The sequence below is a fragment of the Lissotriton helveticus genome, chromosome 1_1 (genome assembly GCF_964261635.1).
Source record: "Lissotriton helveticus chromosome 1_1, aLisHel1.1, whole genome shotgun sequence".
NCBI lineage: Eukaryota > Metazoa > Chordata > Amphibia > Caudata > Salamandridae > Lissotriton > Lissotriton helveticus.
The window spans coordinates 1514844712-1514862378 of record NC_136057.1 but is presented as its reverse complement, the minus strand read 5'-3'; the positions used below and the strand labels follow the sequence as shown (position 1 = coordinate 1514862378).

The following is a 17667-nucleotide window of genomic DNA, read 5'->3' as shown; positions in this document are numbered from 1 at the left end:
GATTGTTAATAGCTCTGTTGATCAGAGTGATGCTACTTTCTGCGTAGCAAATGATTCCACTGCAATGTACGCAGACTTGTTTTACTTCACGAAATCTCGTTTGTATATTTGGCACCATCTCCCTGCCCTCTGGTCCCGTTACTTCCGGTACAACAGATCTTCTGGCCATAATAGGGAGATTATCTAGGTCGTCCTGTTCCTCTTCTTCCTCTTCTTGCTGAATTATAACTTTAGCAGGTGGTCCACTCTTCCTTGGATGTGGTGGAGGTGGTGGGGAAGCACCAGCTGAAGCTAGTAAAGAAGCCATTGCTCACTGGTAACAAAGGGTCTTTCTCTCACAATGATGAAAGTCAGAGTGAGGAAAGAAGGAGGGATTTTCACCATTTGGGAAAAAAAATAGTTCTCAACCAATGAAAAGTGTTCATTTTAGATCATATGACCTAGTCTTACATCATTAGGAAACCGAAAGTGAAATGAACCAATGAAAAGTGTTATTACCAAGTCACATGACCTGCTGTGTTTACGTTACGCGCTTTGCAGGGCCTCCCGGTTTGCTTCCAGAAACCTGTGCTTTGCCACTCGGTAAGCGTACGAGTTCGCTAACGTAGCACGTCATATGACGTATCACGCGACAACGCGAAACGTCATGCGGACGGGAGGCGTCACGATGTTGTTTTCTAACGCGGCAGTTGCGGTAAAGAAACGTTTACCGGCTCGCGGTCTATTTCGCGGCATCAAGGTCAGCTAACGGGAAGCTTCCCGATTCGCGAAGCGGGAACGAAGAAAAAAAAATATTTAAAAAAAAAATTATTCATAAACATATAAAATATATTTTTGGATTTAAAGAAGAATACATTTTACAGCTACAGATATTAGCTGTTAAAAAACCAATGAAATTCACTGAAAAAACCATAGGTTATAGACCATATATAGTTAGGAATTAGCATTTACAAAACCTTGAAAATTCACTGAAAAAACCATAGGTTATAGACCATATATAGTTAGGAACTAGCATTTAAAAAACCTTATTTTACTCACACAAAACCATTGAAATTCCATATATAGTTAGTTGCACTAACTATATATCGCGCACCCGCAATCCACTGCTGATCATGTCACATATTACATCATTCATGACATGGTCAGTGACATCACTGATGACATCACTGATGACATCTCATTTGACATCAATGACCACATCACTGATGATATCATTCATGTGACAATACAATGCATCTCCTCACGTTTTAATATAACCTCTGTTTCACCCAGTGTTAAATACAGAGTATAATTTTTGAAACCATTGACACACCAATACTAGTTACTACATACGTACTCACTGATTCCTACGTCTACACACACATTCACTCATTCACCCATACAATCATTCATACATACAATCACTCATCTTTACAACACTATCATATGCACTCATACACCTATACAGACACTTACACTCTGCCACTCATCCATGGAGTTACTCACACACCTAGTCAGTCCTGTAAAGAATCAATCACACTTCCATTTTCTTGTCTATACAGTTAAACATAGAGCACCTTACATTTTCAAACATATACTAACACATACTTACTTTCTTATACAATCATTGATACAAGTACACATTGATCTGCACAGAGTCACACACCTCCCAGCCAGCCACACACACACTCAGTCTCCTATACAAATACTTGGACAATCAATCAATAACCCATATAGTTAATCATATAGCTACTGATCAACACATGCAGCAGTTTACAGAACAACAGACATAATGATGCAGAAATTAAGACAGTTTAGTCACTAACCCATGCACTCAGTGAGACACATTTAATCACTCACTCATACATTCAGTCATGCACCTACTAAATCCTTCGTCCAGACACTTATACATCTACTCATTCTTCAATATGTAAAACATATTTAAACTTTACAGAAACACACAGTCACTGGATGATGTCATCAGTGATCTCATCAGTGATGTCATTTGAGATGTCATCAGTGATGTCATCAGTGATGTCACTGACCATGTCATGAATGATGTAATATGTGACATGATCAGCAGTGGATTGCGGGTGCGCGATATATAGTTAGTGCAACTAACTATATATGGAATTTCAATGGTTTTGTGTGAGTAAAATAAGGTTTTTTAAATGCTAGTTCCTAACTATATATGGTCTATAACCTATGGTTTTTTCAGTGAATATATATATATATATATATATATACACATACAAATAGTAGATTTGGGTGGGAGTAGGGAGGGTGGGAGGGATACAAGGGTATGGAGAAAAGGCAAATCAGAAACATTTTAGGATCGTCAAGGGGGAAACCGCTGCCAAGGAGAAAGAATGAAGCAGAGAATGCAGGATGACCCTGTTCAATGGATTGCAAGACAGTTTACACCATATCCAGTGCCATCTTTGATACTTACTAGTTCTCTCAGCACTACCATGACTGGCAGCCCGGACCCAAACTACAACACCCCGTACCTAAAAAGAAAAGTGCCTTTAACTTGGGTAACAACACACAAGCTCAACAAAAGGGCTTCCAGACCCAGACTAGGTACTTCCAAACCAGATTCTGTGCTGAATATTGTACAGAGAGTGAGTCCAGGCTGCCTTACTCTAGAGCCTACAGGGATCGGTCCATTGATGCTAAAACAAGGCTGCCCTGCCACCCACCACCTCAGACCTCACACTGTGTGTGAGACCTGGGAGTGACCCCGAATGTAGGAAGAGAGCACGCGCAGTACTGCAATAGCGACGCTCTAATGCACCTGCTCGAATGTGTGATTTCTGGCTGCGTTTTTGTCATATGGATCAGTAAAATACTAATTCCCCAGGAATCAAACATCTAAGCAGGCAGGGTATAGTGCTGCCACCTGAAACTGTCTTTTATTTGTTTTATTGAAATGTTTTCGTCTCACATCAGGACCATTTCAGTGTGAATATTTTGAGACGCCCCAGACATGTCAGGAGGTCGCTGCCGCCTATAACTTTTGTTTAATCCCGGCCCGGCCCACAGTGCCAATGCCATGATGAATCTGATGATTGCAAATGCAATTTTCAAAAATACAAACAACATTAGTGACTCACCTGCGGGCGGGGGCAGCAGACAGTCGGCAGCAGGGAGGGACAGGCAGGCAGGTGCTAGAAATAATTAAAAATATAGGGTGCCTGTGCCTCCTCACTCAGTCTCTGGCTTAGTTGTTCTGGAATGCTCCTCTCGACCTGGCCTCATGTCACGGATCACGCGCACTTTTTAGTGCGCAAACTCCAATGCGCATGTCACCACCACCGGCCGCCCCTCCCTAAGGTGGGTGAACTGAGACTGTTGAGACAGACACAGCGGCAGATACATGTGCGCGCTGCGCTCGACCCACCCCCTATTAAATGGTGCACAGACATGCTCCCAATGCATTATTATACAGATGATAATGGTTGAGAAAAATCCAGAGCGAGTGAGCTTCTCAGATTTATTTTATCTGACTAACTGCGGGCCAAAAATCGCCCCCAGCAACAAAACCGTCCCCCTGCCAAAAAAACGTCCCCCGCCCCTGGCAGCCTACCAGGGGATTGCCCGGTGCCGGGCATTGCCAGTCCGGCCCTGATAATGCGATACAATGCGGGATACTTCGCACGGAACATACTGGGCCAGTGCCTAGCATAAAAACACAGAACTGAGAGGGAGAGGAGTCATCTCTGATTTAGTTAAAGAGTTAGTGTAACTATCAGATGAATTAGCTCTGGATTTATTGGGCAGTCTGATACAACTTGACAAGGTCAATAAGAATCAGCACCGAGAATCATTTTCTGCTAATGCAAGACCATTGTATAAAATGACTTGGCTGACAGTTGATAGGAGCTTTAACCCCTGGTAGGCAAGGAGGAGGGCCACCACAAAGTCAAATGTCACTACACTGTAGGTCAAAGGTTGAAACAATCCTGAGCCTACATCATACAACAGTTTGCAAACCCCAATCAGGGCAGCTTTTAAAATCTAGGGAGGGAGATTGAACAGAAAAACATATTTTCAGAGTTCCTTTACGCACGCATTTAACCTACATAAACACCGAAACTGTCCATTGTAATGTAAATGAAACAAGGTCCAAGGAGAATGCGGCTGCATTGTGCTGATTTTAATTGCCCAACAATAGTACCAAGACGTAGGTTCTCGCTCTTACATGGTCACCTCATACACAATTTAGGAGATGTTTAAATAACTAATGGACAGGTGTAGCCAACTATTTGTACCCTAAGATACCATTTAGCGAAGTTCAGCAATGGAGACAGCGGGGACTCGCATAGAGTAGCCGGCTGCCATCTTGAAAGATCAAAGGATTTTTGGACATAAATACTGGGTCCCGAACCCCTGAACTTTAGAACTCATCTGGATCAAGAAGACTGCCAAGAAGAAGAGCCGGAGAAGCTGTGAAATGGAACAACTGCTTTGCTGGTCTGACCTGCAGTGGCTGCTTCTGTCTTGGGCACTGAAAGGCCTGGACTGGACTTTTTGCAACCTAACTTGTGGACTACATACTGGTAACCATGGATGTAGTGTCACTCTAAACGTGTTTTGGCCATAGTCTGGGGATCCAGGCATGCTAACACTTCTTTCAGGATAAGGCAACATATATGTATGACCATTGTATGATGAAGCATGAAAGACTGGAATTTTATTTAGAGAATTTTTTTTATATTCAATGTTGTGTGGTACGGACAGTTGGTCGGCACCGCAATGGGCAGTTGCTTTGCTCCAAGCTACGCTGGTATCTTCACGGGATGGTGGGAGGAGTAGCATGTGTGGAATGAAGTGAATGAGAAACAGACTAATCATATAACTTTTTTGACCAGTTAGACTGATGATCTTTTTATCATTTGGGATGGTTCCAGACATCTGTTAAATTAGTTTTTTTTGCACTCATCTCAGAAAACAATCTTCATCTATCTTTTACACAGAAGATACATGAAAGTGAGATGGACTTCCTCGACGTGTGTCAAGATCATAGATGGGACCACACACACTTTCCTTTTCTGCAAGAGTACCGCAGGAAACAGTGCCCTTCATGCTCGCAACCAACACCCCATGAAACTCACATGGAGAATTTCTCATGGCAAAACGCAATTGCAGTACATTGCAGGCCTTCCAAGAGGAAGAAAAAAGGATGCCCCACAGATTCAGGGCTAGGGGTTACCCTCTGAATGTGGAAAATGCAAAGCTTTGTAAAAATAGCAAAACAGAAAAAGATATCTGTCTCCCATAGGTAAGACAGCCAACAGCAACACATTAATCAATTGCATATGTCTTGGTATGCCTGTGTGGTTAACAATATGTTGGTAGCACTATTTTTTCAGAATAGGATACTGGAACATCTCAGGGCGATTAGGAATTGGGACTCAAACTACTCTGTAGCCAGACATAAGCTAAAACTGAGTATACATGATAGGGAATAGGGGCGCTTTTGCTGTATTGAGCCATTTGATTATTTACAAGTAATTAGTGGGGAGCTTTCTCTCCACCGCTTATAAGATAGGCATTTTGAGGTGCAATGCTAGGAATTAACGACACCGCTTGTCTCCACAGGCAGTGAGGCGGTGGGCAGAAACATTATTTTTCTTCCATATAATAATGAGTTACTTGCAATTCTGTTTCCTTTTATTTTGAGGGCGGTCACCAATTTATACTTTTTGTAAAAGAGCACAAAAGTGCATATTTCTTTTATGTTTATTGTTTATATTACCTGTTTTTAAGGTGGTGAGGAAGACTATTTGGTTGAAAACCGTTGCCAATAAACTCAGTCTTGAAAATTGCACAGCGACTTATGAGATTTATGTGTCCATACACTGACACATTACCTTGTGGAAATATACATGTGTATGTGTGTAGACAAAAACATTATCTAATTGCACTATTCCCAAAAATGTTCCTACTTTGTACAAGTCGGTAAGTGCATTATGTCACGTCACATGGCCTTATAATTGGAGCAGTTGAAACTTTGGCTTCTGTATACATATTATAATTGGGCATTTATTCCATTCCAAGTCAGGGTCTTGAGGAGAGGTTTATGAAAACATCTTTCTTCTTTTATTACACCGGCAGCCTTATAACTAATACAGAAATACATTTCCCAACAATGTTCGGGAAAACAACAAGGTAAACAATTATGGCAGTGGAGGGTGCCCCGCTATGTTCAGCTGCAAGGTCTGACTTCTGACGAATGTGAGACTACAAAGGAGATGTCCCCCACACTCTGCTTTGATGCCTCTAGTTTAAAATAACTGGGGCTTAAACCTATCCAAATGAGGGACCAGTATGGTTATTTATTTTTTACCTTTTTATATAAGGTTTGATCGGGTACCACAGCTAGAGTGATTATATCCTGAAGAAGACTCAGGACCTTTTTAGGCTGTTGTATAGGTGAAAACATGCTGGTAACTTATGGATTCTTGATGGCCGGGTGATTCATTGTATTTCACCATATGATCATTTTTAAGATGTTTTAGTACTCACTATTAAAGGAAGCATACGAGTAAACCCTTAGGTATGTTTTAATTGCTTTTGCTTGAAAGAGGACCCAAGTAACAGCCCTGAAAACAGATTTATACAAATTCCTAGAGCATTTTCCCCTTGATTGAGTCTGTTCCTGACCCAGTGTGAGAGGTCGTCAAATGAGGAAGCATGCCTTGATGCGTTAAGGGTGAGGCAACCTCTCAAATATCTTTCGATTACCTACTCTTTCAAGAAATCCTTACTGAAAATTAACAGTGGTGACCATAGTATCTTCAAGTATTTTTGTTGTTGTTGATCTTTTATATGGGACGATATACTTCAGAATTCACCACCAATAGGTTTGATTGAGGGAAAACAACAACCCTGGAATCCACCCATCACTATCTTGATGTCCCTAGAAAGAGTCCACTCACCAGGGGCATTCAAATCTGCCTCAGCTACACGGCTGCTGGGTGGAGCTTGCTGATTGGCAATCTGATAACTTAGAACCACACAGGGTCTGGAGCACAACGCCCCTAGTAGGGGTCTGTATTTATGGGCTGCATCGTTCAACAAAGATTGTCATTGGACCTCAGCCCATTTTAGGCCCACTGAAATTACGACGGTGATACCCCAAGCAAGACCCTACAGGCACCCCATAAAATCTTGCAACGACGTGCACATTTACCATTTGATTCGTATTGAAAGGGATACCGTTTCACCCCAGCCCATACCTTGCTGGGTACTAAGCTTACCAAAGCCTACACCTCAAACTGCTGTGATATTTTGCAATATTTTGCAGCAGTTAAAAAACGAAGACCAGATAGAAAATTCACAGAAGAGAAGAGAATTCTTTTGAAACGAAGCATAATACTTATAATTAAACCACTTTCCTTCAAATCTGTAATGCCTTGATAAATGCAAGGAAAGACACAGACAAGATTAAAAAGAGTTCTTACGTTCTATATAGCTTTACTGATCCACATTTTTCTATAATTATTTGTTTAGAAAATAATGATACATCGGTACTAGTGTGTCGCTGCTCATGGTAGTAAGAAAATTATTCTATACAGGTTTTCTGGGCATTGTAAAATATTGCTCATAAATAGTACATCATATTTATACTAAATTCATTTCTAGTGCTACAAAAAAATACAACGTATCTTCTTTATGACTCACATGCAAAGGGCTCCATGACAATGGTCAATTCTGTTGCCCTTCCAGACCCACCAAAAACACACCTCGTTCGTCACTTAGATCCTCCGGCTCCACCCTCCTGGACATAATAAGATTTCAATTGCTTATTGGCTTTGGTACTTCCTGCCAGGGTTCGGACTGGACTTTTTTTATACTGGGCATTCCCCGGTGCACTGGAGTAATTGGGAGCCAGTTTTGAAAACCCAGGGACACTGCTGGTGCCTTGATCACTTTGCCCAGCTCTCCAAGGTTAACTGCAGCAGCTACATTACGATTCAATAGTGAGAGATAGTGAGAGGGATTGAGAGAGGAAGGAGGGCAGGTTTCAGCACTTTTGCCAGGGCTCCTTTTGGGTCTCGAGTCCAGCTGTGCTTCGTGCCTCAGTGGAAGATGGACACAGCCACCTCAACAGAAACTTAACCAATAATCTCTCTTAATTCTATCAATCTGCTCTGTGCACCTGATTTCACAACTAAAATGCTTTAAAATAGTACTCGATATTGAACGAGCACATTCTAAAAGTTGGATAAATAAACCCATATTCTAAGGTGCCTTCACTTAGTTGGACCTAGAGCTTATAAATACATAAAATATTTTTACCTCTCAGCAATAGCTTTTGCCAGCAGTGCTTTTTTGCGCTTATTCTTCTCTTCCATAAGCCTCTGTTCCAGCTGAAGGTGATCCAAACGAGTTTTATCCCATCTATTATAATAACATTGCAAGTTAGTGAATGTAAACACTTGCACAAAACAGTACAAAGCTTCAACACTGAAGATATTTTCTGCCATTTTAAACCAGATGTTTTCAAAGTGTTAAAATACCTACTAGCGGCAATTGTACATAACTATTTATTAATGTTATGAACATCATTGTATAGCAAAATATATATTTTTTTAATTTCTTTATTGAGTTTTCAGAATAAGTAATCATCATTGATGCCATGCAAGGCAGTACAGTTGAGGAACCACAAAAATAAAGAAAAAAACATTAACACAACTTTTGTGATTGGACTTCTTATACAATGACAGTTGATGCTTTCTTTAAACTTAACATGGTCATGCTCTGAATAATGCATATGACAGATTAATGAACATACTCAGCAGTGCAATGAGGTGTCGCATTGGGCCTGTAGTGACAAATATTGCCTTAATGATTCCCAAATGTCTTTGGGTTGTGATTTTGTAGGTAATTCTTCGGCGTACAATTCTAGGTTTTCTTTGCAATACACCATGTCTTTAAGCCATCACTGCACACGCGGTGCAAGTCTACTCTCCCACGTCAATGCTATTCGTCTTTTTGCTAGTAAGAGAGCAATTCTAACACATTTACCTAGTGCGCCCTTCAACTGGGGCACATATCCAAGTAGACAGACCCGAAGAGTACATGGTATAGAAATTTCCGTTATTGTATGTATACCCCTTAGCACCTCCTCCCAGTACTGTAACACTAGCTGACAGTGCCATGCCAGATGATAAAAATCGGCTTACACCTGGCCACAGCGCTCGCATTTGCTTGACTCTCTTAGACCAATTTTGTAGAGTTTAAAGGGAGTGTGGTATATTTGGTGAATGAACTTAAAGTGGATAATGTGTAGATTGCCATTGGGTGTGATTTGGCCAGTTAGTGTGCATACTCCTTCCCATTCTAGCAGTGTCAATGCAGGGCCAAGTGTGGTATTCCATCTCTCTAAACTTTTGTCTGTCGTTGTAAACACTTCGTCTTTCACTGTTTTGTATAGTTTGGTAATCAATTTCTGCTTTGTGGGGACCACTAATAATAGTTGCAGTACATTAAGAGTAGGGGGTGCTTCAGGAAATTGTGTTTGTGTGCAAAATGGCCTCGGGGCTGGAGCTCTGTAGCTCCTGGGCTAGGAATCACTTTTTCTGTGCAAATCCCCGTTAATGCCCGCACGCCCACCCACCTCGACACCGCCGGAGAGAGGACTGTCTACGCTTTGCAGCGATCTGGCACTCTGTCCAGCAGCTGACCACAACGACGAAGCTACCACAACGACAAAGCTCCCCCTATACTGATGCTGACCAGGGAGTGGACGGTCACATAGTCGCAACGAGGCTTATGTACGTGTGTGCTGCCGCTTTCCCTGCAATGGACCCGGAAGCTCGAAAAAAACACGGATGATCCCCAGGAACTAAGTCGGTCCGGTGAGCAGATTGAATACGACCGAATCGGGGCGCTGATACTAGAGAGTCCGGTGGGTGCATTTAAGCAGTCGAGGCTCCCCGAGACTGATTTCACCCGGGCCACATAAACCGACCCCTGCTGGCGAAATCGCTCCCCTGCTCCCCCCTCTAACTCCTGATCTGTGCTGCGTCCTTGGAATCTCGACCCTGCAGCAGCTAGGTGAGTCGGATTCCCGCAGTACGCCCCAGGCTTTGACTTCTACAGACAGTCCTGCCAAGTGTCACGCATTAGGCGTGACGCTAACGCATTTCACTGTGGTGTTCCCGCAACACCGCAGTGAAATACATTGTCACGCATTTTTGTCACTGTCAACACTCTGCTGACAGCGCTGAAACTGGCTGCCCACGACTCTAAGTGCTAGCGGGGGAGCCTGAAAACTTTCACCATGTCATGTTTACACCCGGGGCGCACAGGCAGCCAGGGCCTCTAGGAACTGCTGGAGCGAAGTAAGGGCACAGGCAGCGAGGGCTTCCAGGCACGCGCACTGTTAGAACCGAGTTCAGGTACCAGAATGATAGCAAATAAACAGAAAAGGTTATTTGTTTAAGCGTGCATTGACAATACAATACATTAGTATTTTAAAATAAGTTCAACATTGTTATCCAGATCTGTAGTGCTACTATGTGAATAAAAAGATTGTTTTATTTGATTATTGTATTTAACATCGCATCTCTGCTGATGACATTTTAGTTAGTAGTCGCCATATATGACTAAGCAACACGTTTGCATTCTTGCACCTGTCCATGTAGTGTACACTGAAGTTCTATGTTTGTGAAGGGAGATCATTCTAAGTATATGCTATTTTAATAGCACAAACCAAGGCAAGTGGAGAAAGGCACAAGTGCAGTCAGCAAGTGATGGGAGAGGTACCTGGGTTCTTTGAGGAGACAGGCAATAATACTGCATTGTGCTGTCATGTTTTTTAAAAAGGTTTGTCTATAACTCTTTCCTCAGTTGCTGCAGTGTTGAGGCAGTCCTGATGGATACAGGGATATTTTTCCAGTCCCTTCATGCACAGATGGAGAAAGTCAATTGCCTGTTTTATCGCTTTTTAGAGTTTTTGGCCACCAGTCTGGTCTAAACTCTTTTATCTTAACTACATGTGATTAAACATATGATCCTAACGACCATCTCATTGCTCAAATAGGTGTAATTACTGACATTTATATTTTTCCCTCATCGCCATTGCTTGATTTTGCACACGAGGAAGTGTCACTCATAGTTGTTGAAATGTCACTCATAATTACACTAAAATTATGACAATGTCACACATAGCAATCTGAAACCTTGGCAGCTATGTACAGAGGGCTCCCAGGATGTCGCCCCCCCTCCCCTCCCTCTGCCGCCTGCTCCGTAATCGAGATGGGAGACTAGTCATTAATATGCGGGCCGCAACCGAAGCGCACCACATGGTGGTTTTTAATTGATCACAGAGTCCTTGCGGACACCTGAAGAACCCATGACCTCCATCTTGGGTTTGCTTTCCATCCCCTTCCTCTCGATCTTGCCTAATTTATTCATGGACATAAAAAAGAGACTACTGTCCCTGAGACCCTCTACAACAGAAATTGAAAGAGGACTACATGATCTCAAGCTCCCCTTCATTTGCATCTACCAAGGTGAGTCCAGTGGGTGCATTGATGCAGCCTAGGCTCCCCGAGACTGATTGCACCCAGGGCACTAAAAACTGACCCCTGTTGGCCGACCTTGGTGAAATCGCTCCCCTGAGCCCCTCTCTGAATCCGGAGCTTGGAATCCTGACCCCGCAACAGCTGGGTGAGTTGGATTCCCCTGCAGCGCGCCCCGGGGTTCGAGTAAGACAGAGGCCTCCCAGGTTGTTGTGCCCCCTCTACGCTGCCTGCTCCTTGAACGAGATGGCGGTCTCTCTTTGTGCTCCGCAGCCTGGAGGCTGATAGCAGGGCAGTCGGTTCCAACAGGATTTTTTGCCCCTCTACTCACACAATTTTCAACGGGAGCCCGCCATCTTAGAATAAATGTGTGAGGACGTCTGACCAGCCCCGCACCACAACCTTAATTACTAGAGCTGCCTTCATCATGAACCATGTTGAGGCAACTCTATAAAAGTTAATAGTGACACATCCTATCCAAATGGATGCATTACGAGAAAGCGGCACAGTATAACACGGATTGTCTAGCCTTCTTCAAAGAAAATCATTACACCAAGCAATCTCTAAATCAACTGATCTACCAATTGTGAGAGCTATCTGCGGCAGTGTTAGAAATGGTGTAGCATGGTGCAGAGGACATATGCAAAGCATCCACGCAGTACACACAGGAGACACACAAGGCACAGCGTAAAAAGAGACCACACCAGATGAGGTGAAAAGAATAACTTTTGTATTGTGTCAAACAATCAATAGAATTCACAGCAGTCACTATACTGCGCCAACTGGCGCCAGGGCAATATGTACAAGGGGGGATTATTTACATGGCAGGGCCAATCGGGCCGCGGCCAGAACCATCGCAAGAGGATAAGGGTAAGTCCATCAGCTTTAGACCTAGGGGAAAAGACACCTTATCATTAACATAGGGCTTTAGGCCGGAACCTCTGCAATGAAGCATAACAGGATCTTGAGCATGCACATTGGGCATAGGAATACAAAATTCGTAAGCAGGTGAGCATTGGCAACAAATGCATGAGAGTAGGCTTAGGTCACCTTAGATCCGGCAGAAGTCCATCACGCATAAATGCAAATAGGCATAAACAGAGGAACATCGGGCCTCCTCATAAATCATCACCGGGCCTAACCTAAAACATCCTAATAGCCCTCGCTTTGGCGTAAGCAACATTAACAGTGGGCATCACCCTTAGGGGAAAAACATTAGGCACATTAGTATAGGGCCCTGTCCCAATAGGCACAAATTACATTATGCATGACATTAGGTAAAATCATCACTGTAGGCACAACCATATTCAGGTGGGGGGCACAAACCATGAATCTAAATCACCCTGGGCCTACACATGTGAGCCTAGGAGCCTAATATGGGCAGAATCATAGCAGCATAGGGCCTAAACCCTGAGCATGGCATCAGCAACCAGTGCCCGCATTAGGGAAGGCATTAGTATAACCACATTAGCACAGGCATACGGTAGCATGAATCACCGGTGCATAAAACCTGAGCAACACCTTAGGCATGTCATGGGGCATTAATAACCTTTTAGAGAACCCCGTGGGCATAGACACCGGAGGCACTGCCCCCACAAGAGTACCGTCACTACACCGGTGGTCAGAGCCCCCCCACTGGGACTCTTACAACACTGTTGCCCTCAAACGTGGCAACTGCGGTCCACTGCCCTGTGGCATGTCGAGTACCATGAAGTCAGTTCTGGGGACAATGGGGCCCCCCTTCTGGGCCTCTACAATGGGCAATGTCCCCTGGAGCCCCAGACTCCACCTGGCCCAACGCTGCAGGTGCCCGCTGACAGACGGGGCACTTGTAAAGTCAGTCCGGTCACCGGCGGGCGGGCACCCCAACAGCAGAATGACTGGGCCCCACACTCACCGTCTCTCGGGGCTGCCAAGTCGTGGTTTTGGTCAGGCGGGGCTCTCTCCTCCAGCACGGGAGCCCCGCCAGCAGCAGCACCTTCTGGGAGGCTCTTCTGCGGCTCCCTCCAGTCTCTGCGCTGTCTTCCTGGCAGCAGGCGCAGGCTTCCCTCTCCCAAACGGGAGCCCCGCCTATGCTGGCACCTCACCGCAATTCAACCGGGCTCCCTCCTGGGACCCAGGGCTTCCAGGATGATCCTGCTTCTTCTCGGGGCTCTCCTCCGCTCACGGAGGGCCTCCACCCACTTCCGGAGCGACGTCTCCGGCGATGTAGGGACGTTGGCCAGTGCGGGGTAGGCTCCCGCCTGTCCACGCAGCAGACACGGGGCTCCCTCTTCACCACGGGAGCACCGCAACGCCACCAGAGGCTTCTGGCTCCCGCGTGGCTATGGATGTCGTCAAAGCCCCGCCCACCTCCAGGCACAGCTTCTGGGTCATCGTGGGCAGCGCGGCGGCCCTCAGTGCCGCCGGCAATGCTCTGCCCAGGCAGCTGGCAGTGATTACCGGCTAGATTGAAGTGCGGGGTAGGCTCCTGCTAGCGTGACAATAAACCCGCGGGGTTCTTAAATAGAACGCACGGCACACACGCGCGGGGGCAACAATAAAGGGGCAGTTCTCCACACGCGGGGTAGGCACCCACTTAATGTTAACATCCGAAAAGGCCACTACCACGCACGGTGGACTCTGTAATGCGGGGTGGGCACCCGCGCAAGGTAGTAAATTGCGGGCAGCGCGGCGGCCCTCAGTGCCCCCCGGCAATGCTCTGCCCGGGCCGGTGATTACCGGCCAGATTGAAGTGCGGGGTAGGCTCCCGCTAGTTTTCCACACGCGGGGTAGGCATCCGCTTAATGTTAACATCCGAAAAGGCCACTAACACGCACGGTGGTGACAGTAATGCAGGCTGGGCACCCCCGCAAGGTAGTAAATTGTGGAGTAGGCATCCGCGGGCTTTCAAGGTGTTCAGAGGAGGCGCACACTCAGGGTAGGCACCCGCTTTTCTCCTGAACAGGGGGGATCCCACACGCTGGGATTCCTTCCCAGGACAGCGTGGCACACACCAGCTCCTCTTCCTCTGGCACATCTAAGGCAGCACTCAATCAGCGCTACCCGGCACAGCATTGCAGATTGGGGTGGAAGCGCTCCTCTTCACTGGCACTCCAGTGATCCCAAGGCACTAGGGCAGGAGACAGTCAACTGAAGTATAGCGCCCACCAAATATAGCGCTCACGAGGCGCTCGGTCCCACCAGCAGACTTCGGGACAACAGGCCGCGCTCCTCACCTCCTTCAGGGCACAGTCCAAGGTGCTCCTCAGAAGTCAGATAAAGTGATCTTCTCTTCCAGGCGCTAGGGAGCAGTCAGGGCCCAGGTGTAGCGCTCACGAGGCGCTAGGGCAGGAGAGAGGCAGGCAGTGATAGGCCAGGTCAGCCGTCAGTGGGTACTCATCAGTACAGGACAGCAGCTCCTCGGAACCATCATCCCCTGTAGCCTGGCACTCCTCCTGTTACAGCTGCCTGTACTCTAGCAGCGGGCTCTCACTGGCCCTGTGGACAGGGGAGGGGTGCAGATGGGCTCAGGGGCCAGTACACAGGCCCATGCGACGGCACCCCCTGGCAGCAGGTCCCCTCTCTCTCAAGTCCACGCTCTGACTGAGCACATGGTGGCACAGCCCCCCTACTTATATGCCCCTCACCCCACCTACCAGACAGTGCCAGAAGCTTCTAGAAGCGTCTGAGAAAACTGGTTCTAACTGGCTCAGGGGGAGGAGTTAAGCACCCTGGGTGCCAGGTTTCCCTCCAAAAGCTGGGATGGCTGGGAACCGAACATCTAAACTGCTAACCCACCACAGTCAGGTGGCACCACACCCAGCCATGGCATCCATTTCTAAAGCGACATTTCACCAGGGTGCATTCTTGCAATGGGGGGAATTACAGGTGCGCACACCACTGCATTACATTTAACATGGCATCTCACAACACACATGGCCTATATATTTCTCTACCATGAGGGAGACATCATAAAATGGGGGATGGGGGGGGGGGGGGGTGAAAGGCGAAAAATTTCGGGAAAATGGGCCAAGTCCAACAGGCAATTTCATGTGTTAATTCCGAATCAAATAAACTCTGGCTCCCTTCGCTCCAAAAACAGTGCACACTGTTGGAACTGGAAAAACAGATTAGAAAACAAATAAGGCTTCAGCACCATCTTCTGGCCCTTTTTTATACATCTGCCGGATAACAATTCTCAAAGAAGTTACGCAAAGTAGTATGGTCAAAACAATTTCACCAATCACGGTCTACCCTCTCAACTGAGGATAATCCACCACCCCAGGCTACTGCTTGATTGCCGACTACGTCTCGACATTTCTACCATTCAATCATGCACCCGCCTAACCCCACTCGAAACTCTAATCTCTAATCTCGTGCGTTACTCAACTCCTGGTCCATTAACTACCCTAACAAAATGACTAGTAATGCAAAAAAAAAACTTCAAACACAGTACTCTAAAACAACACCCGGAAACACTCATTGTAGATAACTACCAGTCAGCGTCCAACGGCAGCACGAAAACTAACTTCATTATTCACACTAATTGCCCGGCTAAATGGAAAAACACCTTCTCTCTTCACCTTCAAGTCGCCAAGTCAGTAATCATTCCCCATGGTGAAAAAATCTCCACTACCATATCCCCGACCTTCAAAGGGGAACTCACCATTTCCATCTACAGAACTGGAACCATTCTCAAACAGGCCACTGACCCGCACCTCACCTCACCTCTTTTCACTGCCACTTCCCCACACTTCTCTCCTCGTTAACCCAACTGAGCCATCAAACCCTATCTCCCCTATCCCCCACCACCCTCACTAATAACGTGGAACTGATCCAATCTCCCTGCCCTGAAGACCCTCTCTTCAACTCATGGACATCCACCATCACTCACTACAATCACACTACCCTATTATTACTCTCTGTTGCCAAACACCCACCACTATCACATCAACTGATCACACCTGGAGCGACAAACCCACAACTAACAATCCCCTCAAGGCCGATCTTGACAGTTTTGTCTCTAACCTTAGCCCTCCTGCGACTGAAATCCCCACAGTCACTCCCCTCTTTACCCCTGATAATCTGAACCCTCCCTCACAATCTTCCCCTACCCCCTAGTCCCTGTTCCCCTGACCCTGCCTCCACCCGGGTCTAACGCCATTGCCTTTCCAGAGGTCTCTCTCCCCCCTCCTACCTCTGCACACTCCCCTTCCGCTGTTGCACTCACACATACACAACCTGCCTACACCGCTAATCTCTCTGACATGCCCCAGAACTCTGACGCCCTGCCTAGAATTTCTCTCCCTCCTCACCTGGACACCAGTCCCACTCCTCCTCCTCTTAACTCCTTCAAACGGAACATTACAAATCTGGCTCCCTTCGTCCAACCTCTCCCCTCTCCTAATCCCAGGGAGCCCATAGGCCCTCCCCTCTCTACCCCATATAATCTGAACCCTCCCTCAAAATCTTCCCCTACCACCTACACAGACTCTGTTACCCCGACCCTCACTTCCCACTTGTCTAACGTAATTTCCAATCCAGTAGTCTCTCCCCTCTTCTTCCACTGCACACACCCCTTCCGCTGTCGCACTCCCACATACACAGTCTGCCTCCACTGCTAATCTCTCTGACAATGCCCGGAACTCTATTGTCCTTCCTAGAATTTCTCTCCCTCCTCACTTGGACACGAGTCCCATTTCTCCTCCTCTGAACTCCTCGTATGGGAATATTACAAATCCGGCTCCCTGCGTACAACCTCTCCTAATCCCAGGGACTCCATCCTATCCCTGACCCCCTGTTCAATCTCCCTCCATAGACCCAAGTCATTCTCGACCCCTGCCTAAAACCTTAAACTTGTTCAGCTCGATAACACAGCAACTGAACAGAATGGAGATGAAAATTAACTCCCTTGCTGCTGATTTCCTTCACTTACAACAAGACCTCCTCAAAGGGGCAAGGCATAGTGTTCCCTCCCCCAGGGTAGTTTTGCCCCTACCAGACTCAATACACCTTCCATGGCCCCACTCAATACACCTACCATGGCCCCACTGAGCATCCTTCGACCCCCCAGTCCATCAGCGAGTCAGGCACTTAGACCCAACTGGGATAGCCAGCCCTTTTCGGTACCAAAACCAGTTGAGTTCATTGACCTCGCTTTGAACCTGAA

At 46.3% G+C, this 17667-nt stretch overlaps 1 protein-coding gene across 2 annotated transcripts in view; it reads right to left on the bottom strand.

The window, feature by feature from the left end:
• GORAB (golgin, RAB6 interacting) overlaps window positions 1-17667 on the bottom strand; it is a 140853-nt gene that overhangs the window by 40243 nt on the left and 82943 nt on the right. For both annotated transcript variants that reach the window (XM_078686906.1, XM_078686913.1), the window contains one exon: window positions 8287-8388. In XM_078686906.1, the coding sequence (XP_078543032.1) occupies window positions 8287-8388 (102 nt within the window). The remainder of the gene's footprint in view (window positions 1-8286; window positions 8389-17667) is intronic.